This window comes from Manis pentadactyla, chromosome 15 (assembly GCF_030020395.1).
Source record: "Manis pentadactyla isolate mManPen7 chromosome 15, mManPen7.hap1, whole genome shotgun sequence".
In the NCBI taxonomy this organism is placed as follows: Eukaryota; Metazoa; Chordata; class Mammalia; order Pholidota; family Manidae; genus Manis; species Manis pentadactyla.
The window spans coordinates 10,722,032-10,741,631 of record NC_080033.1 but is presented as its reverse complement, the minus strand read 5'-3'; the positions used below and the strand labels follow the sequence as shown (position 1 = coordinate 10,741,631).

At 45.6% G+C, this 19,600-nt stretch overlaps 1 protein-coding gene across 1 annotated transcript; it reads left to right on the top strand.

The window, feature by feature from the left end:
- Positions 1-570: 570 nt before the first annotated feature.
- Positions 571-15,062, top strand: LOC118918058 (carcinoembryonic antigen-related cell adhesion molecule 1; the record flags this gene model as incomplete). Its single annotated transcript, XM_036896477.2, has 9 exons — positions 571-781; positions 1,651-2,007; positions 5,569-5,847; positions 6,229-6,483; positions 7,668-7,946; positions 10,271-10,397; positions 11,114-11,166; positions 11,836-11,867; positions 13,136-15,062. Coding segments are annotated over 9 exons (1,773 nt in total), but the record flags the coding sequence as incomplete, so codon positions are not given.
- Positions 15,063-19,600: the final 4,538 nt, after the last annotated feature.

The window sequence follows — 19,600 nt, the reverse complement described above, 5'->3', positions numbered from 1 at the left end:
TCTGGGGGCAGTTATGTTAATACACAGAATTTCAGGTACCCCCACACCTGCCGAGTCAGAATCTGCATTGGAACAGGATCTGCACAGCCTCCCTGAGCGCAGGAAAGGGGGACAGGCTGCCACACGCTGCACATCACAGGGCCTCAGCCGGGCTCAGCATTCCCGTCACCTGGGCATCTCAAATGGTTCTAAAGTTCCATAGGTGATTTGGATGCATGGGGGAGGTGAAATCCTGTGACACGTGGTCCTGAATTAGCCCCCAGATTCCTGCTCTGAAGGGTAAAACCAAAGGGGAGGAGAGAAGCCTGAGTGGAGGTTGACTGTGCACCCCTAATGGGAAATGTGGGGAAGCAGAGGACCCCAAACAGGCTTGGGCTTATCCATCAAGGGTGCATGTGTGTTTGTGCGGGCGTGTGTGTGTCTGTGTGTGTGTGTTGTGTGGGAGAGTCACAGCAGAAGAAAGAGGCTTCAGCAGTACCTGGGCAGAAGGAAAGAGAACTACAGGGAAGGCCAGACCGAGGGCGGGGAGAGGGAGAGTCCAAGGCTAAGACCACGCCCTGGCCCACATGACCCCGCAAAGCCCTCCGTGTGCCAGAGGCAGCTCAGTTCAGAAGAAGGAAGGAAGGCAGAGCTGACACTTTGGGACGGCAGTGGTCCGAGTGGTTCCGGAGCAGAAGCTCTTCTCACAGAGGCAGGCACAGACCGGCAGTGGACACCCTGGCGCCCCCCTCAGCCCCTGCCCCCCGAGGGCTGGTCCCCTGGCAGGGGCTCCTGCTGGCAGGTGAGAGGGGACGATTCCCGGGGAGTGGGCGGCGGGATGGGAGACAGAGACCGGCTGGGGTCTCCGGGGGCGGACAGGGCTCCGAGAGGGGCAGCGGCTTCCCTCTGCACCTGAGCGGAGAGGGCAGGGGAACAGGGGACAGTGGGGCTGTGGCTCAGCAGCAGGAAAGTTCATGGTCTGGAAGTGGTGAGAGGCAGGGAAATCTCAACTGCTGTGAGGTTTACAGGTTATTCATCTCTGAGTATTAAATTATGGAAACTGAGAAGAAAAATAACAATGTGAGGTGACAATAAAATAAAAATACAAACATAACCAAGGACTAATAAATATTACCCTTTTCCACCAACCTCAGATTTTGACAGACAAACCCCAGGAGGGACACGAAGGACCTGGGAACATTGATTCATTGCTGCCTGGGTACTTGCAGCCTGTTCCACCGCTGGGACACCGCTGGTGCAGGCAGATCAGGCAGGCCCTGCCTTCTGGGGCTCACGTTCTAGGGGAGGGAGGCAGACACGCAGGGAGATCTAGGATGTGCTGTCAGGGGCAGACAAGACCGTGGAGGGAACAGAGCAGGGGCCGGTCAGAAAGTGGACACAGAGGGTCTTTAGAGGAGGTGGTCAGACCAGGTGTCTCTGAAGGATGCCCTCAGTGTGTGGGCCCGAACCAGACAGACACTGGGAAGAGCATTGCAAACAGAGGGGCCGAGGGGCTGAAGTCATGGTGGTTGTGCTCCTGACCTTGACCAGCAGGAGACACACACATACCAAGGCTGAGGGATGAAGAGACCTGCTCAGGAACCAGGGCCCCATCTTTCTATCCCAATAATAGGTCTCCATATTGATGGATCTCTCCCTCTTCCCTCCTAGTCTCACTCTTAACCTGGAACCTGCCCACAACTGCCCAGCTCACTGTGGAGTCGGTGCCGCCCAATGCTGTCCAAGGGCAGGATGTTCTTCTGCTTGCTCACAATCCTCCTGAGAGTCTTCTAGGCTATGTCTGGTACAAAGGGGACCGTGTAAATTTCAACTCTACAATTGTATCATATGTAATAAACACACAAGCAGTTACCCCAGGGATCGCATACAGCGGCCGGGAGACAATATACCCCAATGGATCGCTGTTGTTCCAGAATGTCACCCAAGAGGACACAGGATACTACACCCTGCAGGCCTTACACGGAAGTCTTCTGAGTACAATAGCAGCTGTCCAGCTTGGTGTCTACTGTGAGTGATTCCTCTCTGACCTCTGGGTGTTGGGTGGGTGAATTCTACTTCACAAACAGAGAACTGACAGACCAGGGCTGGAGCATTCAGTGCAGGACACACACAGTGGAGAGAAACCTCGTAAGATCAGAATACCTTCCCCTGATCCAGTCTCCGCCACGTTCCCGACAGAGAGGAGGTCCAGTGTGATGGGAGGGACTCAGCATGGGGCCATCAGCCTCAGTCAGCCCCTGGCCCCTCCCTGTCACCATGACCCTTGCTCAGAAAGACGCTGCAGGGCCCGGCCTGCCTGAGGGCTCCTGGGATCCTCACAGAGCAGGTCAGCCGGGACACCTGTCCCAGGTCTCCCACTCTAGTGACTCTGCGGAGGCTGTGCCAGGATCGGGTTGGGCCTCCTGGGCAGGGCTGCCCGGGAGAAGGGATTTCCCTGATGCCCAAGTACTGAGGCTCCTGAGCTGGTCACCAGGCAGGGCTCAGCCCCAAAGCCTCACCTGGGTGGGACAGAGCCTGGTCCCTCACCTGGGATGGGCAGACAGCTGACAGCACAGACGGACACGGTGTCCAGGCCATTAGCTACCTGCCCTAGAGGACTCAGGAGACTCCAGAAGGTCAGCACCCCTAAGGAGGAACAGAGGAGAGAAGGTGCTCCTGGCAGCTCCTGGTCCACCAGGCATCAGGCCCAGGGAGCCCTCTCGTGGAGGTGAAGAAAAGCAGATGCCGTTTACTTGCACAGCTCTCTACCAAGCACTAAGTCAGCTAATTATGAATGATTTAAGATGAATTCAAGGCATGCCAGAGACCACTTACCACTTATCCTACTTTAGTGGGGAAACTGAGGCACAGGGAAATACAGTCACAGAATCAGGATCATATATAACATGAATGGCAGATCAGGATCATGGGCGGCCTGCAGCCACACCCCATCCTTTCTCCTGGGGGGCTTTTAGGCATCTGTGACCCCAAGACCAGCCATTGGTTCAGGTCCTTCTTCTTGGCCCCAGCTCAGAGCAAGAGAGGCTGGTCTGGGCACTGAGAATAAATGGAAAATTAATGTGTGTTTCATCTAGAATCAAATGATGCACACCAACCATCAGGGTCAGTGCTAGGAATGCCCAGGCCTCCCCCTCAGAGGCAGGTCCACACCTCCCTACACTGGACTTGAAATCACTTGTTTTCTGGTATGATGGGGGCACTGCCACTGGAGTGTAAGGAGGGGCTTTGCCTTCCCCTCCCCACTGTACACCTGCAACCAGCACAGGGCCATCGTGGAACAGCTCAGCTGCTCTTTGATGAGAGAGGAAAGAATGAAGGGTGAGTGCAGGAGCATAGTCTGTTCAGAGACTGGGACCTGGATGCAGAGTCCTAGCAGGTTCTGGTCCAACGTTCCAAGTCTCTCTAGGGGCTGAGGCCCCTGTCCCAACCTCCGACCACCTGTCTGGTGGTGGCCCTGGGAGCCGTGTGTCATGATGATGATGGGAGGGTTTCCAGGGCTGCACTGGTCCTGCCCTGTGGCAGCCATGGGCTCTAAGTGTCTGGGATCTTTGAAGTCACTTGTAGCCCCACTGCTTGCTGCCTTGGACACTTCTGGCTCTGTCTGCTCCTTGCATGTCCCTCATCTGCCTCCTCCGTCACCAGAGCCTGCACCGTCCCTGCTCTGCACAGCTTCCTCCCGCTGAGGCCTTTGTCAGATGCTCCCGCCGATGGCTGACACCATGGCCAGGTGCCCTTCCCAGGTAAAGGACACAGAAATCAGTCGGAGCAGCAGCCCCTGCAAGGCTCCATCACAGGCCAGTTTCCCAGGTCACCAGGAGAATGAGCTTCCACTGTGGCCCCATCCAGGGCTTCCTTCCTCCCTGATGCCAGCAAGGGGACCATGTCATGTGACAGGGACTGACCCAGAGATCTACTCTCCCCACCACTCAAATGGAGAGTCAAACAGGGAGAGGCCAGGCCTCAATCCCCTAAACCTCATGGGCTCATTTCACGTCTTTAACCTCTGTCTCGCACCCTCTTCCTGGTGAGGCTCCCAACCTCCCAGTGGCTCCGAGACCTCCCCCAGCTGGGGCTGGCCAGACCCTGTGCCATCTGGTTACTGCTTGTATCACACACCTGTGTCCTCACGATGGCACCTTTACCAGAGGGAGAGATCCCCTCAGACTGAGACGCACCAGCCACTGTCCTTTCGTTCAGGCATTGTCCAGTTTAGACAAATTTGATCAAACTCTACTTGTGATCCCTGAGTCCAAAAGATAAGAAAACAAGCATGCCACAGCCCCATGCAGGGCCTGCTCCGCCTCTGCCTGACTGTCCTGGGACTGCTGACAGGAACCCCTTCTCTAAATTTATAACTACCAGGGTCACTGTACTGCTTCAGGGTCACTCCCCCTTATAGAGCTGAGGCACTAGACTCCCCCCGATCACTTCTGTCTCCCCAACTGGACTCACATGTCTCCCTCCCCGGGAGTCTGGGATTTCAGACACACTTTAGCATATTCCTTTGATCATGATGGATCCTGAATGGAAAGCAGAACTTGGCCTGTGACCTTTAGTGCTCTCTAGAGAGAGAATCCTCCAGAATCTGATCTTAGACCTTTGGGGCATTAATAACTATCTTTACATATCTAAACAATTTAACTTCTCCTCAAATTTTTATCGCGTAGGTGCTGAACAGGAAAATGGTCCATGAGGGCCTGCCTGCCCCTTCCTTCCAGTCACCCCTTCTGCATTTGAAAACTTCCACAGGCATTTCAGGAAAGACCAACATGGTCCTCAATGCCCTCTGCAGTGGGAAAGGAGACTTTAAAGACCAAGGCAGAGCACACTGCTCTGCTCCCGGTGCCATCTCCTGCCTGTCCCCCTCACTCTTCTCTGGATCATTTCTCGCCCTGATTGTGCTTCACCGTTTATAGGGTTGCTGTCTCCTGTCAGTCACCATGGAACACCTGGGCAGAACTGCCCCACTTAGTGGCCCTGCAGCCTGAGTCCTGCCTGAACTGACCTCCAGGCTTGCTTCTGTTCTCCATATGTATTATCTCTACTCAAATACCCACTTCAAGCTATGCTGTTCAGTCTTCTCTAGGTTTTAGAACCTTAGGAAGGCCCATCATTACCCATCTCTAGGATAACCCCAGAAAGGAAGGCTTTGGGGAAAACCCATCTAGGCTGGGCAAATGTCGGCCTGTGTAGTAGAAAAGGCCTCAGCACCCACTCTTTCCAGGTGAGGATTCTGAGGTTGGTCAGACAGTCGCTGGTCAGTGAGAAACCAGGTGAGGTGGGGAGAGGGTGGTGTCTCTTAACTCTAGTCCTGTGTCTTTTCACTACTGGAGTGTGGTGATTATTTGACTTGAGAAAGTCTCTGCTCTCTCCCAGACATGAGCAGGAGACCTTATGTTTTCTGAGAACCAAGATCCTCATGCATTTGTCTCGAGATACACAGACCTGCCTTATTGTTTTAAGGACTCAGGTTGGCTGAAAGGTGAAAGATGCCACTACTGATTGAATATGCCTTTGGAGTTATCAAAGGCACCACACAGGGCAATGTTCTCTCTGTTATCTGCACAGTGGAGTTATCCAAACCCTACATAAAAAGCAACGAGTCCGACCCCGTGGAGAATAAGGACCCTGTAGTGTTAACGTGTGAACCTCAGACTCAGAACACAACCTACCTGTGGTCAATAAACAATCAGGACCTCACAAACAGCAGCAGGCTGGAGCTGTCCCAGGACCAAAGGACTCTCACAGTATTCGGTGTCACGAGGAATGACACAGGACCCTATGAGTGTGAAGCCCGGAACCCAGTGAGCGCCCGCCGCAGTGACCCGCTCACCCTGAATGTGCTCTGTGAGTAACGTCTGTCCCCACCTGCCCCAGGCTGCAGCCCAAATCCACTCTGTCTCAGGCTAGGCCACACCAGTCCCTCTCAGGTTCAAGGACATGGCTCTGACCCCTGGACACCCAGGCTGGCCATGACTTCTGCAGCCTTGACCTAAGACTAGGAGGTGAGGGGATGCTCCTGTCCTGAGAGGCTCGGGGTCAACAACCTGTGCCTGGAGAGACAGGGTAATGTCTCAGACTCAGGCTCAGTGAACACAGGGGGTTATGGTTGGGACTTTCTAAACAAGGCTGTGACCCAGCTCAGAGGGACACTGTGGCCCCTATACAGACTAGGAGCTTCCCCTTCCCTCTGATACATCACATGTGCCTTTATTCTGTTTGCTCCAGATGGCCCGGACACCCCCACCATTTCCCCTTCACAATCCCATTACCGTACAGGGGAAAACCTCAGTCTCTCCTGCCACGCAGTCTCTAACCCGCCTGCACAGTACTCTTGGCTTATCAATGGGAGGCCCAAGCAATCCACACAGGAGCTCTTTACTCCCAACATCACTGCGAATGATAGTGGATCCTATACGTGCATCGCCCATAACTCTGGCACTGAAGTTAACAGGACAACAGTCAAGACTATCAAAGTCTCTGGTAAGTGGCTCCCTGGAGCATCCGCACTAAGCTCTGCTCTGGAGGTCTGTCTTTCAGAAAAGATCCTGGAAAAAGTTATTTCCCACTTGCTTGCATCATATGAAAATTCCAGTCTGTTCCTGAACCCTCCCACGGAATTGCTGCAGACCCTTCCTCCCCTAGGTCTCTGATTTCTATTGGCAGACCTTGGGTCCACCCGGAATGGGGAGAGAGTGTTCTCTCAGACCCAGAAAGCCCCATGTAGTAGAGCTGTCTTTACAGTGAGGGAAGGAAGAAGGTCCTTCTCTTCTGGCTTACCCTATGACTGACTACTCTGATGCCATCTGTTGGGGGACAGGTGTGTGTGAAAGAAGGTAGGAAGGTGGCCTATCCTCAATCTGGCCAAATTGTGCCACCAATTGTGCTACAGTCCCCCTCAGGTCAGGCTGCAGGGAAATGGGAATAGAGCGAGCCTCAGTGCAGACTCCTCTGAGCTGTGTCCTGACTGTGAAGTCACCAGCTCTATACATAGGACACCAGCACATGTGATATACCAAAGGAGAAGAGTGCAGACTTGAAAAATAGGTAGATGCATAGGAGACTTCATGGGACAGAAGAAGCAGTGCCAAAAGTATGTATTTATGGAGAGGACTAAGGATACCAGCTTTTTCTAAAATTGACAACTTCTCTAAGATTTCCTGTGATATTCAATCAATAGGCCAGGAAGTTAAAGTCCTCTTCAGAGTGAGAAATACTTTAGATTGGAACACTTCCAGGTCCTAAATTCATGAAGACTGGCTGGGTCATTCTCATTCTCTAACAAAGTACTTAAGAAGAAGGAAATGCCTTCCGTTTCTATGTAAAGGTGCTATATTAGAGAGGGACTGATCTTTCTTAAAGTCACAGAAAACACTAGGAAACGCTCACACAAAAGCCAATGGGTGAAAAATTCCACCTGATGATGAGGTTGCTGGCCATGTGGGCTATGAAGAGTTTTTTTTTGGTGCTGATATTACAGAGATGTACAGACAGACCAGGGTGAGAGGAGGAGGTCCAGCCCTCTCCTTACAGATCATCGCCTAAACAAAGACTCGTCCTCTGCAGCTGTCAGGCCCACTGTGTGCGGCACCTTTGCAGAGCTCACTGGGGCCCTGTGAGTGGCTGAGACCCAATCCTAGTCAGTCACCTCCTCTGTTTCTCCACAGACCAGGTGACAAGGCCCTACATCTGGGTCAGAAACACCACAGTCACAGAACATGAGGACACCGTGAATCTAACCTGCGTCACCAATGATTCTGGAATCTCCATCCGGTGGTTCTTCAATAACCAGAGTCTGCAGCTCACAGAAAGGATGAAGCTGTTCCAGGACAATAGGACCCTCACCATAGACCCTGTCAGGAGGGAGGATGCTGGGAATTATCACTGTGAGGTCTCCAACACTGTCAGTGTCAACAGGAGTGACCCCATCAGGCTGGATGTGAAATGTATGTGACTCCTTGCCCTGTCTTATGTCTTCCTGGGAGGATTACTCTATCAGTGGTGTGCAAAACAGGTAGAAGTCACGGTGGGCAGATATCAATCAAGAGACCATTATAGTAAATAGAATGTTAAGATGGTTAAGAGGTCATCCTCTGAATCATATATGCTTAGTTCTCATCCTAAATCTGGCATTTACCATGTGGTCATACACAGATTCTTTTTTGTTTTACTGTTACTACTTTCTCAGATGGTGAAATATACATAAGACTTATCATTTATACAATTTTTAAGTGTACCGTTGAGTGGTATTAGTATATTCATATTGTTGTACAACCATCACCACTATTTATCTCCAGAATTTTTTCACCTTACCATACTAAACTCTCTACCCATTAAACAATAACTCTCTATCCATTACCTTAACCCTTGGTAACCACCATTCTACTTATTTCTCTATGAATTTGACTATTCTAGGTATATCATATAAGTGGAATCATATGTTATTTGTCCTTTTGTGTCTGGCTTAATTCACTTAGCATACTGTCTTCAAGGTGCATCCATGTTGTAGCAAAACTGAATTCCATTCTTTTTTTTAAAGCTGAGAAATATTCCTTTGTGTGTACATATCACATTTTGTTTATCATTCATCTAAACATGAACTTTTGGGTTTTTCCCTCCTTTTAGCTGCTGTGAATAATGCTGTTGTGAACATAGGCATACAAATATATCTGGTCAAATCCCTGCTTTCAATTCTTTTGGGTGTACACCTAGAAGTGGATTAAATGGTAATTCTTGGTTCAATTTGTTTGATGAACCGCTATGCCACTTCCCACTGTGGCTGCACCATTTTACAATCCCACCAGCAATGCACAGAAGTTCCAATTTTTCCACATCCTGGCCAACACTTGTTGTTTTCTAGGGGTTTTAAAATATAAAAGCCATCCTCGTGGGTGTGAAGTGGTATCTCATTGTGGTTTGGATTTGCACTTCCCTAACAGTAAGTGAGGCTGAGCACCTTTTCATGTGCCTATTCAAGTCCCTTGCCTATTTTTGGTTTTTTATTGTTGAGTTGTAGTTCTCTATTTATTCTGGATATTAATCCCTTATCAGATATATGATTTGCAAGTATTTTCTCCCACTCCGTGAGTTGTATTTTCACTTTGTTGATAGTGTCCTTGATGCACAAAAGTTTTTAATTTTGGTGAAGTCCAGTTTATATCCATTTTTTCTTTTGTTGCCTGTGCTTTGGTTTCATAGCCAGGAAAACACTGTCAAATCAAATGTCATGAAGCTTTCATTCTGTTTCTTCTAAGAGTTTTTCTATAATTTTAGCTTTTACATTTACATCTTTGATCCATTCAGACATAATTTATGGTATTAAGTAATACCTAAGAAAAGTTATTATATGTTGGGGGAGGCATTCATTACACAAAAACTCACTGGGACATGGTTACTAACTGAATGTGAGAAAGGGGGAAAAAGGAGTTAAGTGCAAAGTTTCAAGCCTAGTATATTTTCATTTCCTAAGATGACAGGCAAAATGGGATTGTTTATTTATTGGGGAAAATATTCATTCATTCACTCACCTACTCACTCACTCACTCATTCATTAATTCATTCACTTGTTTATTTATTTATTTATTTATTGGGAACAATCCCTGTGAGGGAAAGTGGGATGGGACTGAGAGGTGCCTGGGAGATTCCTCAGACTACAGTGCAGATCCAATCTCTGTGAAGGAGAAAAAGAAGGAAGGAAGTTTTGGACTGTGATGCAGTCCTAAGAGAGTGTCTGCAAGGCTGAGGGGGAGTCCTTGAGCTAAAGTCACTCATCAGAGGAAAACTGTTTCTCACAGAATTGAGCTTATTTCAGATCCCTCTGGGAGCCTGTGGGAAGTGTGGTCTCTGTGCAAAGGAGATGGTGAATTCAGAATGCACTATCCCAGGCCTTTTATCAGTTAAATCCCCACAAGAGACCTGAGAAGCACATATTCACGGCTGCCACACCTGGTACACAGAAAAGATGCAACCATGAAAAGGTGGGAAGCTATAACATATAAAAAATAGCAATCAGCCTGTTTCACATTTCCAAAGCCTTCAAAAATGCCTGAATGCAGGAAGGCCAGAATGAAACAGAAAAGTCTGATCACCAATCTAGAAATACACTGAGAGGAAACGGTTGTAAGGATACAGTTAGCTAATCACTTCCCAGCAGACCTTCTCAGAGAAAATTTGTTTTTTGAGGGAACAAGTGGAGAGTTGTTTCCCAGGGCACCCCAACTGTAAAATAATGTCACCTTCATTCATTCTTCTCTTTTTTTTTTCATTACAGATGATGCAACACAACAAAGTTCTGGCCTCTCTGCTGGGGCTATTGCCGGCATCGTGATTGGAGTCCTGGCTGGGGTAGCTCTGATAGCAGCCCTGGTGTACTTTCTGTATATCAGAAAGACTGGAGGGTATGATGCCTTTCCTCTTGTTCCACTTTCTCCAAGGCTAACTACCATGCTTAGGAGAGGGAAGGAGACTTTATCTCTGTCTCTGGGCCTGGATCTGCTCCTCCTCCTTAAACCCCTGCTTCTTGGCACTAAATCCTGTGGGTCTCTTCTTCATGCTTCCTGTATCCCACTCTGTCTTGGACATGGTGATTCCCTTCCCCATCTGATTAGAGAGGGCAGATCCAGTTATGTTCCTCTGACTCCTAGTCAGGGAAGCCAAGGTCCAAGAAGGAAAACAAATGAGGAAATGAAAGGAGGAGCAGGAGAAAGCAAGCTGTGTGCTCTATCAACCACAGCAACAGGAGGGAGGGATAGGACAGGAATAGAACCTAAGAAAAAGCAGAACAAACCAAAGGCTTCTTGGGCAATAAATAAAGTAAGGGAAAAAACCAGCATCTACTTACAAAAGGAGAAAGATGTCAGGGTGGATGTAGGCTCAGTAATTGATAAAGAACGGACGGAAATGTGAACATTCAGCAAACAGGAAAGTGGTGAACACTAGAAGGGATCGTGGGTAGATTGAAGAGGAGGCCCTAAGAGGAAAGGCTGTACCAACCATGGCATAAATGAACAGTGAAGAGCCCCAAGGAATTACCTGCTGTAAGTGTCCTTCCTAACTCAAGGAGCAAAGATCCTATGCTTGGGAACAGCAGTCACAGTGTCTGATATTTATTTAGGACAAGTGACCAGCGTGATCTCACAGAACACAAACCCTCAGCCTCCAACCACAGTAAGTAAAGCTACTCACCCAGCGAGACCTGGTGTGCTCTACTACGTGCCCTGCCCTAGCAGGGAATCCTGGATTCCCAAACTGCTCCCTACCTTCTGAATTTTTAGAGGGGACCTCTATTTCCCAACCTTAAGTTGGCATAGGTCTTCACACTCTTCCTAACCATAGAGATTTCCGAGACACAGCCCCAAGAGAGAAGTTCACTCCACCTAGGCCAGGCAGGACATGTTCCCAGGAGCCATTTCCTCGTCCTTACTCCTTCCCCCTCCTGCCTCTGTTATGGACGTGGGCATTCTCCTTTGGTGAGACTTTCCCTATCTTGTGGTGCTCTGGGTGCTGTGGGCCTCAATGCCCCTCCTTGCCACTGGAGCCTGCTCCTGAGAAACACTTCTGGGCAAAAATCAAGGCCTTGGGACCTGGATGAAATTTTCAGAAGTGGACTGAGGCTGTACTCCTGCCCATCCTCTGGTACTAATGCCCTGGGGCTGGACCACAGACTCTGAAGGAAGAAATTCCTTAACTAATCATAGGCCACCCCTCCACCCCCAACCCTCCCACCACCTGCCACCTCCTTCAGCTAGAAATCACAGTTTAGGAACACCACCATACTAAGGCTATAAGTCAGCTATTAATTGTCATGGATTAGTAACTCTCCTTTTGCTTCCCCAGGTCAGGGCCACTCTGACAACTTGCATAATAAGGTAAGTCGAGCCAGTTTTACTGGCTCATTTTCTCATGGAGATATCTCTATGTAGAATGGGTTATTCTTTATTATTATTATTATTAAGGTATCATTGATAAACACTCTTATGAAGGTTTCACATGAAAAACATTGTGGTTACTACATTCACCCATATTATCAAGTCCCCCTCATACCCCATTGAAGTCACTGCCCATCAGTGTAGTAAGATGCTGCAGAGTCACTACTTGTCTTCTCTGTGCTACACTGTCTTCTCTGTGACCCCTCCACACACCATGTGTACCAATCTTAATACTAGAATGGGTTATTCTTACAGACACAAATGTGAGATCAAGTTTGGGTCAAAGTTCCTCAATGCAACAACAAAGAAGCATTGGTTAGCTACTCCCATGAGCCCACCTCATTGCAAGAATGTGGACTTTGGAATTATCCCCATCCTCTGTTTGAATCCTGGCTATGACTCGTAGTAGCTCTCTGACCTGGGGCAAGTAACTTAACTTGTTTAAGCCTCAGCTTTGTCATCTGTAAAATGGCAATGCTGCCTGCTTCAAAGAGCAGTTGGGGAATTAAATGAGATAACAAATGTATAGCACACAGCACAAGGGACTAGATCATCCCCTCCTCTATGTTCAATCTGACCCTCTTACTGTCAAAGGATAATTTCCATTCTAATGGATCTGAAGCCTTTGTGCCTTTACCTTACAATAATTTTACAGAATTCTTCTCACCTTAATTTTTCTATAGAGTACACATATATACTGGAGTGCTTAAATCACATTTTAACAATGTATACATTTTCACAAGTTGAACATATCCTTGTAAGCAGCACCCAAATCAAGAAAAAAACACACATCATCCCTACCCCCCCAAAAATGCTCGTTACTTCCTTCCAAAGAGTAACACAATCCTGATTTCTAATGCTCTAGCTTAGTCGTGCCAGTTTATGCTCTTACATATACAAAAATACTTATATGTATCTAGCTTCTTTCAATCAAAATTGTTTTGTGAGATTCATCCATACTGTTGAATGTGTTGTAGTTTGTTCGTTCTCCTTGCTGTATCATCATATTCCACTGTATGAATACCATAATCTATCTCTTCTAATGATCATTCAGCAGGATGTTAGCAAGAAGAGCTAATGGGTAATAAAAGTCCTTCTCCAAAGCTAAAAGTTTCAAAGTGGTGACAGCATGTGCTGAATCACACTGGACAAGGGTGAATGCCTGACCTATGACACTGATTTAACTAACCGCTGCTCATGACTTTCAGGTTGATGAAATTGCATATTCTTCCCTGAACTTCAGAGCCCAAGAAGCAAGGAAAGAAACTTCAGCCACCCTATCCCCAAAAGCCAAAGAAACGGTTTATTCAGAAGTAAAAAGAAGTAGTGCAACCTATCCTCCTCGCTATACTGCTGACTCATTCCAAGCTTCTCATCCCCAGCCCTAGGAGATCCCTCTATTCCTAGGCAAAGCCTCTTCCCTGGCCCCCTTTACTCCTTTAGGGGACACCTGCAGGCCACCTAGTCACAGCCTCTCCCTTCAGTGTCGGCTGATGAAAGGTACCTCCAGGAGTCCTAAGAAACCCAGACTTCCTTGTCATTGAAATTTGGCAAAGCAGACCTTGGGAGAGAGATGCCAGACTTCCTACCCGTCCCCCTTTCCTGACCTAGACTTGTTTTAAACTTACCTACTTAGAGCACATTCACTCCTTCCCAGCCCAGTCCTGTCCTACTAGAGTCTAACTTGAATGTGCCATAACTTTTCCTATCTCTCCAAAGCCCAGTGTAAACCCACCATACACAGGAAAACGAATGCATAACCAATTCTGAACTGGGAAATTCTACACCTTCATCCACTGTCAAGGTTGTCTACCCCTAGGACCAGGACCTTAACACCTTGCTGCTTTGCTAGAATACCTCCTAAGCCCTTTGGCAAGCATGTCTTCAGAGAACCCACTAGAATCAATCAGGAAAACTATTTGCCAAGGTCCATAGGCAATTCCTAATGGAAAATGCAAAAAAATACATGTACATTTTAATAGCTTTATGGGCTTTATTCAAAGAAATGCCCACAGAGGAAGGGGTTACAGCTTTAGGGGATAGTCAGCTCTTAAAAGAGACAATCTGCTGGGATTTGAGAAAGGAATCAGACGGCTCCCCTTCAGAGATTATTCAAATAATTGTTAATGTACAATTTGGGGTGTTGGGTTTTTTCCCCTTTTCTCTGAGACTTCTGCCATTTTAATTTTTGTAATTGCTTGTTTTTGTGAAGGGGGCTATTTTTACTTAGCTTAGCTGTGTAAGCCAATCCAACTTCTTAGGTGAAAGAAGTCACTGCAACCCCTCAAGGCTTCTTGGCCAGGAGCTCCACAAGACTTTTACGTCAGGGGCTCCAACAGAAAATAAGAAGCAGTTTCCCTCATTCATGGATAGAGATAGATCTAACTCAGTCTCTAGGCATCTCAGGCCAATCATCAGCCAACATTCTATTCCAAGCTTCTACCTGTGCAGGCTCTGTCTGCCCCACTCACTTTCTCAGGAAACCTTGGCTTCTGCTAAGGTGTGTTTGGTCCTTGAGGAGCGGGAGAGCCCTGAAAGGAGCACTGTCACTCCTGCTGTTGGCACTGCTTACAACCCAGAAAGTTGCATTGGTGCTGATGCTCGTGAAGCAGGGCTGTGCAAGGGTGTCACAACACAGGGGGGATTAAACTGGGCCCGAGGCTTCTTGGACAGCCTCTGAAATTTGTTTTCTCCCATGGGATCTATGAGTCCCAATGTGTCAGAATAAAAAGGTGGAAAGGCAAATGTACTTCTCACCCAGCCTTTTTCTACACAGATGGACTATCTGGGGTTGTTGAGAGAAAAGTTTCTTTTTTTTATTTTGGTATCATTAATCTACAATTACATGAGGAACATTATGTTTACTAGACACCCCCCATCACCAGAGAGAAAAGTTTTATTCAGTTTGGTTATTTGATCTCATGTTATGTCTAACAGACCCCCTCAGAGATGGTTAGTTGGGAGTTTTCTGTACTCAGGTACTTCTTTCAGGGTTTTCTAACCCTGACACAGACTGTATATCCTTTCCCTCATCCAGCTATTCTATATTATTTAATTTTGCCTGGCTAAGGCCATTCTGCATTATTTGTAAAATTTGCTCTATATTTATATTAAAAATTATATGTCAGACATCAACATGCTGCCTCATAGTGGATACTACACTAGACAATGTCTTCTTTCCAGGCAAAAGGAAGATAAATTCTCTAACTGGAAGTCCAAGTAGGCCTATTTCTAAGTCTACAGATATTTGATCTAATGATTAGAGAATTAGCTAAATTCATTTGCACACCTGCTACCAAAGTGAGTCTATGTAGAAGCAACAAGACACAGCTTCAACCTGCTTGGAAGAAACTGCCTATCTTCCTCTGGGAAAGATGTTTTCCTGAATAAAAGATCTCCTGGCTTAATTATTAGGGACAAAAAACACAGGTGGCTCCAGTGAATCACACAGCAGCACAGCTTTCACTCATAAGAGTCTCCTCAGGTTCAGTCATTAGAAATCTCTCCAGCGTGTTCTGTCCCTTCCTTGTCCCCAGTTTGTTTTTACTCCCTCAGAGCTTCATGCAGATCTCTGCTAACCTGAATAACCTTCATTTATTAATTCCATTAAATATTAGCCTATTATCTCATTTCCTTCACCTCCAAGCAGTTGGAACATGCGTGCTGTCTTTCCCCTTCCTCATCCCCTAACTTCTCCTGGCTGCTCTGCAGCGGCATCTCCGCACCAAAGCCCACAGGAAGCAACATACAATTGGTGTCCATCTCTTGGCCAAATTCAAAGGTATTTTCAAGGTCCTCATGTTGTTCACTTTTACAACATCTCAGACCAGAGACAACTGATCCTTCTGGGACATTGTCCTTCTCATTCACCTGCGCATTGCACTCCCACACCAAATTAGTACTCAGACCCTGTCTATCTCCCTCACACCATCCTCTTCGCACAGCTTCCATGACCTTTCTGCAGATGACTCCTGTATTTATATCTCTAGCCTTCACTACTTCCCAGAACTCGAGTTCTTCATATCCAAATACCTTCTGAAATTACTCCCCATTTAAAATGGCTTTCCCTAATGGCTCACTCATTTCTCTTAGTGACACCACTCGGCCCTTGCTCTTGTTTCCCAGATTCACTGTAACATCAAAGCCTGATGATTTTGTTTAACATCTCTCAGTTGTGTTGTTTTCTCCATTCCCATAACCCTAAATAACCCAGGCCACTAACAACTCTGCTAGAAGGACAGTGTGACTTCTTGTCTCTGGTCTTTCTACTGAAATCTTCCCTGCATACTACTGACTCCCTAGCTTCCTAAAAACTAATTCACTCTCATACTCAGAAATCTAGAATGGTCTACCCCAGTCTATTAGATTAAGTTCAAATTTCTTCCTCTGCTAATATTTCTTACTTCCTTTACCACTATTGCCTAGTATTATTCTTCCATTCTCATTAGATCTGTCCTTACCCATCCCTGCCCCTCTGCCCCACATACACATATAATTCTTAGTCCCAATGATATGTCTGAAAATAAATACCAAACAGGACAATGTTCTGTTATTTCATAGAGGAGTTACCCACACCAGTCACCACAAGCAACAGCTCCAAGTCCAGGGAGGGCGAGGACCCAGTAGTACTAATGTATGAACCTGAGACTCAGGACACAACCTACCTGTGAGTGAGGGTCTTTTCCTGATGACCAATCCATGTGTTCATGATATCCTTGTTGAAACCTACTCTTCCACAAATTTCAGTGTTAGACTTCATGGAAAAATACAGAAATAAGAAAGGCAAGGTCCCTACCCCAGGGAACATTAAGCTTAAGATGGAGATAAGACATGAAAAATTAATTATATCATAAATATATAAAGTGATACATGCCAAAAGAGAAGACAGACAAATCCAATGGGAATATGGCTACACATTAGAATCACTGGGAAATTTTTAAAAACACCTGATACTCAGGCCCACCCACAGATTCCAACTTCACTGGTGCAGGGTGGAACTCAAGCATTGGTCATTTTTTAAAGCTTCCCAGATACTTCTAAAGTGTAGCCAGTTTGGAGAACATCTGCTCTGATAGGTAGGATTTGAGCCTAGAAGTAGTCATTTTTAGACAAGTATAAATCAGAATTACCTAGGGAACTTTTTCAAATACATATTAGTAAGTTTATAAACCATCCCTAAAGAAATTGATACAGTATGCCTGTAGTGAGACTTGGGCTTGTACATTTTTAAAAACTCCCAGGTGATTCTCACATATATTACACTGACCTAAAACATAGATAAGATTGAAAAACTGGGGTGTTATTAGAATATTCCATCTGATAAGCAGGAGATGAAAAGTCTCTTATGCAAGGCACAAAGTACTCAAAAAGAAATTATTGTCAAATAGCTAAACTTTAAAAGACTGATGATACCAGGTGTTGTGAGGATGGGAAACCACCAGTGTTGTCAATTTTGCTGGTAGAAATACGAAATGGTACAATCACTCTGGAAAAGACTGTAGCATTTTCTTATAGAGTTAAATATATTTATACAGTCCAGCAATCTCACTGTAGGTGTTTACCAAAGAAAAATGAATGTTGATATCCACACAAGAGTTATACACTAATGTTCATAGCAATATTATTCATAATAACCAAAAAGTGGTATCATGATCAACACATGAGGGTATAAAAAGATTGTGGTATATCCATACAATGGAATACTAAACAACAATGAAAAGGGCACAAACTACTGCTAAAAAAAGATGGATGAATTTCCAATTACGCTGTGCAAAACAAGCCAGATACAACAGAATGCACACTAAATGATGCCATTTAAATGAAGTTCAAGAATAAGAACAGTAATTAATGGTGTGAGAATTCACTATGGGGGTGGAATTAACTGCAAAGGTACACAAAGGAGCTATTTGGGCTGACGAAATCTACATCTCAATTCAGGTGGTGATTACATGGGTGTATACATTTCCAAAAAAAGTCAAATTGCACACTTAGGATCTGTATGCATTTCAATGTATCTTAATTTATCTCAATTTTTAAAAATAAAATAAGCAAAGGAACAGCTAATTCAGTCTATCAGGTACAAAGCACTGGTATTCATTTTTATTTTTACCAAATCACCACAAATTTAGTGGCTCAAAACAACACCCATTTATTAGCTCACAGAATTCAGTTTTTTGAAGTTACAGGACTGAGATCCCAGTGTCCTGCTAGGGACTGCTCTCAGCTACTAAAGGACACTCTCAGATCCTAGCAATGAGGCCCCTCCATCTCAGCAATAGATAATATCCCTTAAATCAAGTCCCTCTCACACTCCTAATTTCTCAGATTTCCCGTTGAAACTAGTTGGAAAAAACTGTCTGCTTTTTTATGGAGTTTCCTCAAAAAACTAAAAATAGAAATACCATTTGACCCAGTAATTCCATTCATAGGAATTTACCTGAAGAAAATGAGATCCCTGATTTGAAAAGATATATGAACCCCTATGTTTATCTTCATACTATTGGCAATAGCCAAGATATGAAAGCAACCTAAGTATCCATCAACAGATGAATGGATAAAGATAATATCTTACATATATACAATGGAATATTATTCAGCCATAAAAAGAAAAGAAATCCTCCTATTTGCAACAACATGGATGGATCTAGAGGGTATTATGCTCAGTGAAATAAGCCAGGCAGAGAAAGACAAATACCATATGATTTCACTTATTTGTGGAATATAAAAAGAAAGCAAAACAGAAGGAACAAAATAGCAGTAGACTAATAGGCACTGAGAAGTGACTAGTGGTTACCAAGGGGGAGGGGTTGGGGTGGGTGTGCAGGGAGGGTGAGGTGGATAAAGGGGCACAATAATTCACAATCACAATATTAATTGGTCACGGGGATGGTAGTATATAGCATAGAGAATAGTCAATGATTCTGTAACACTTTCTATGTTGATAGATAGTAACTGCACTAGATGGGGTAAGGATTTATAATAATATGGGTAAATGTTGAACCACTGTGTTGTATATTTGGAATCAACATAAGATTGTATATCAATGATACTTCAATTTAAAAAAATTGTCTGCTTTTAAAGGGCTCATGTGATTAGATTAAGCCCACTCAGATTATCTCTTTTTTGTTAAACTAAAAGTCAGCTCATCAGTAACCCTAATTACATCTGCAAAGTCCTTTTTTGCCACATAAGATAACATAATCCCAGGCATAATATCTCAACATATTCACAGTCCGGGTCTTAGTGGTAAATCTTGGGGTAGCATCTTAGAATCCTGCCTACCATGGCACCATATGAAAGCTGTTCATGTCCTCAAGAACTCCTTCCATGTCCCTGTTCTGAAGAAATAGCAAAGAAGCCAAACCCAGTCAGTCCAAACTCAAAGTGAGAAAACAAGAGACTAAGGACAAAAAACAGACAAGAAAGTGAGTGCCATTTCCTTCTAGCCTATAAATGTCTGTCACAGATGCACTCGCTGCCCTCAAACTTTCAGTAATGTTCACAGGCACTGAGAGTAGCTAGCATCTAAGTTAACCCCTAATTAAAGTTATCAGAAACCAAAAGCCTCCCACAAAACCACAGTAAGCCTACACTAAGTCAACCAGGACATGTTACAGACTTCTGATGATTCATTCATTCAATATTTACCTGGGGATTTACTGTATGTCAAGCAT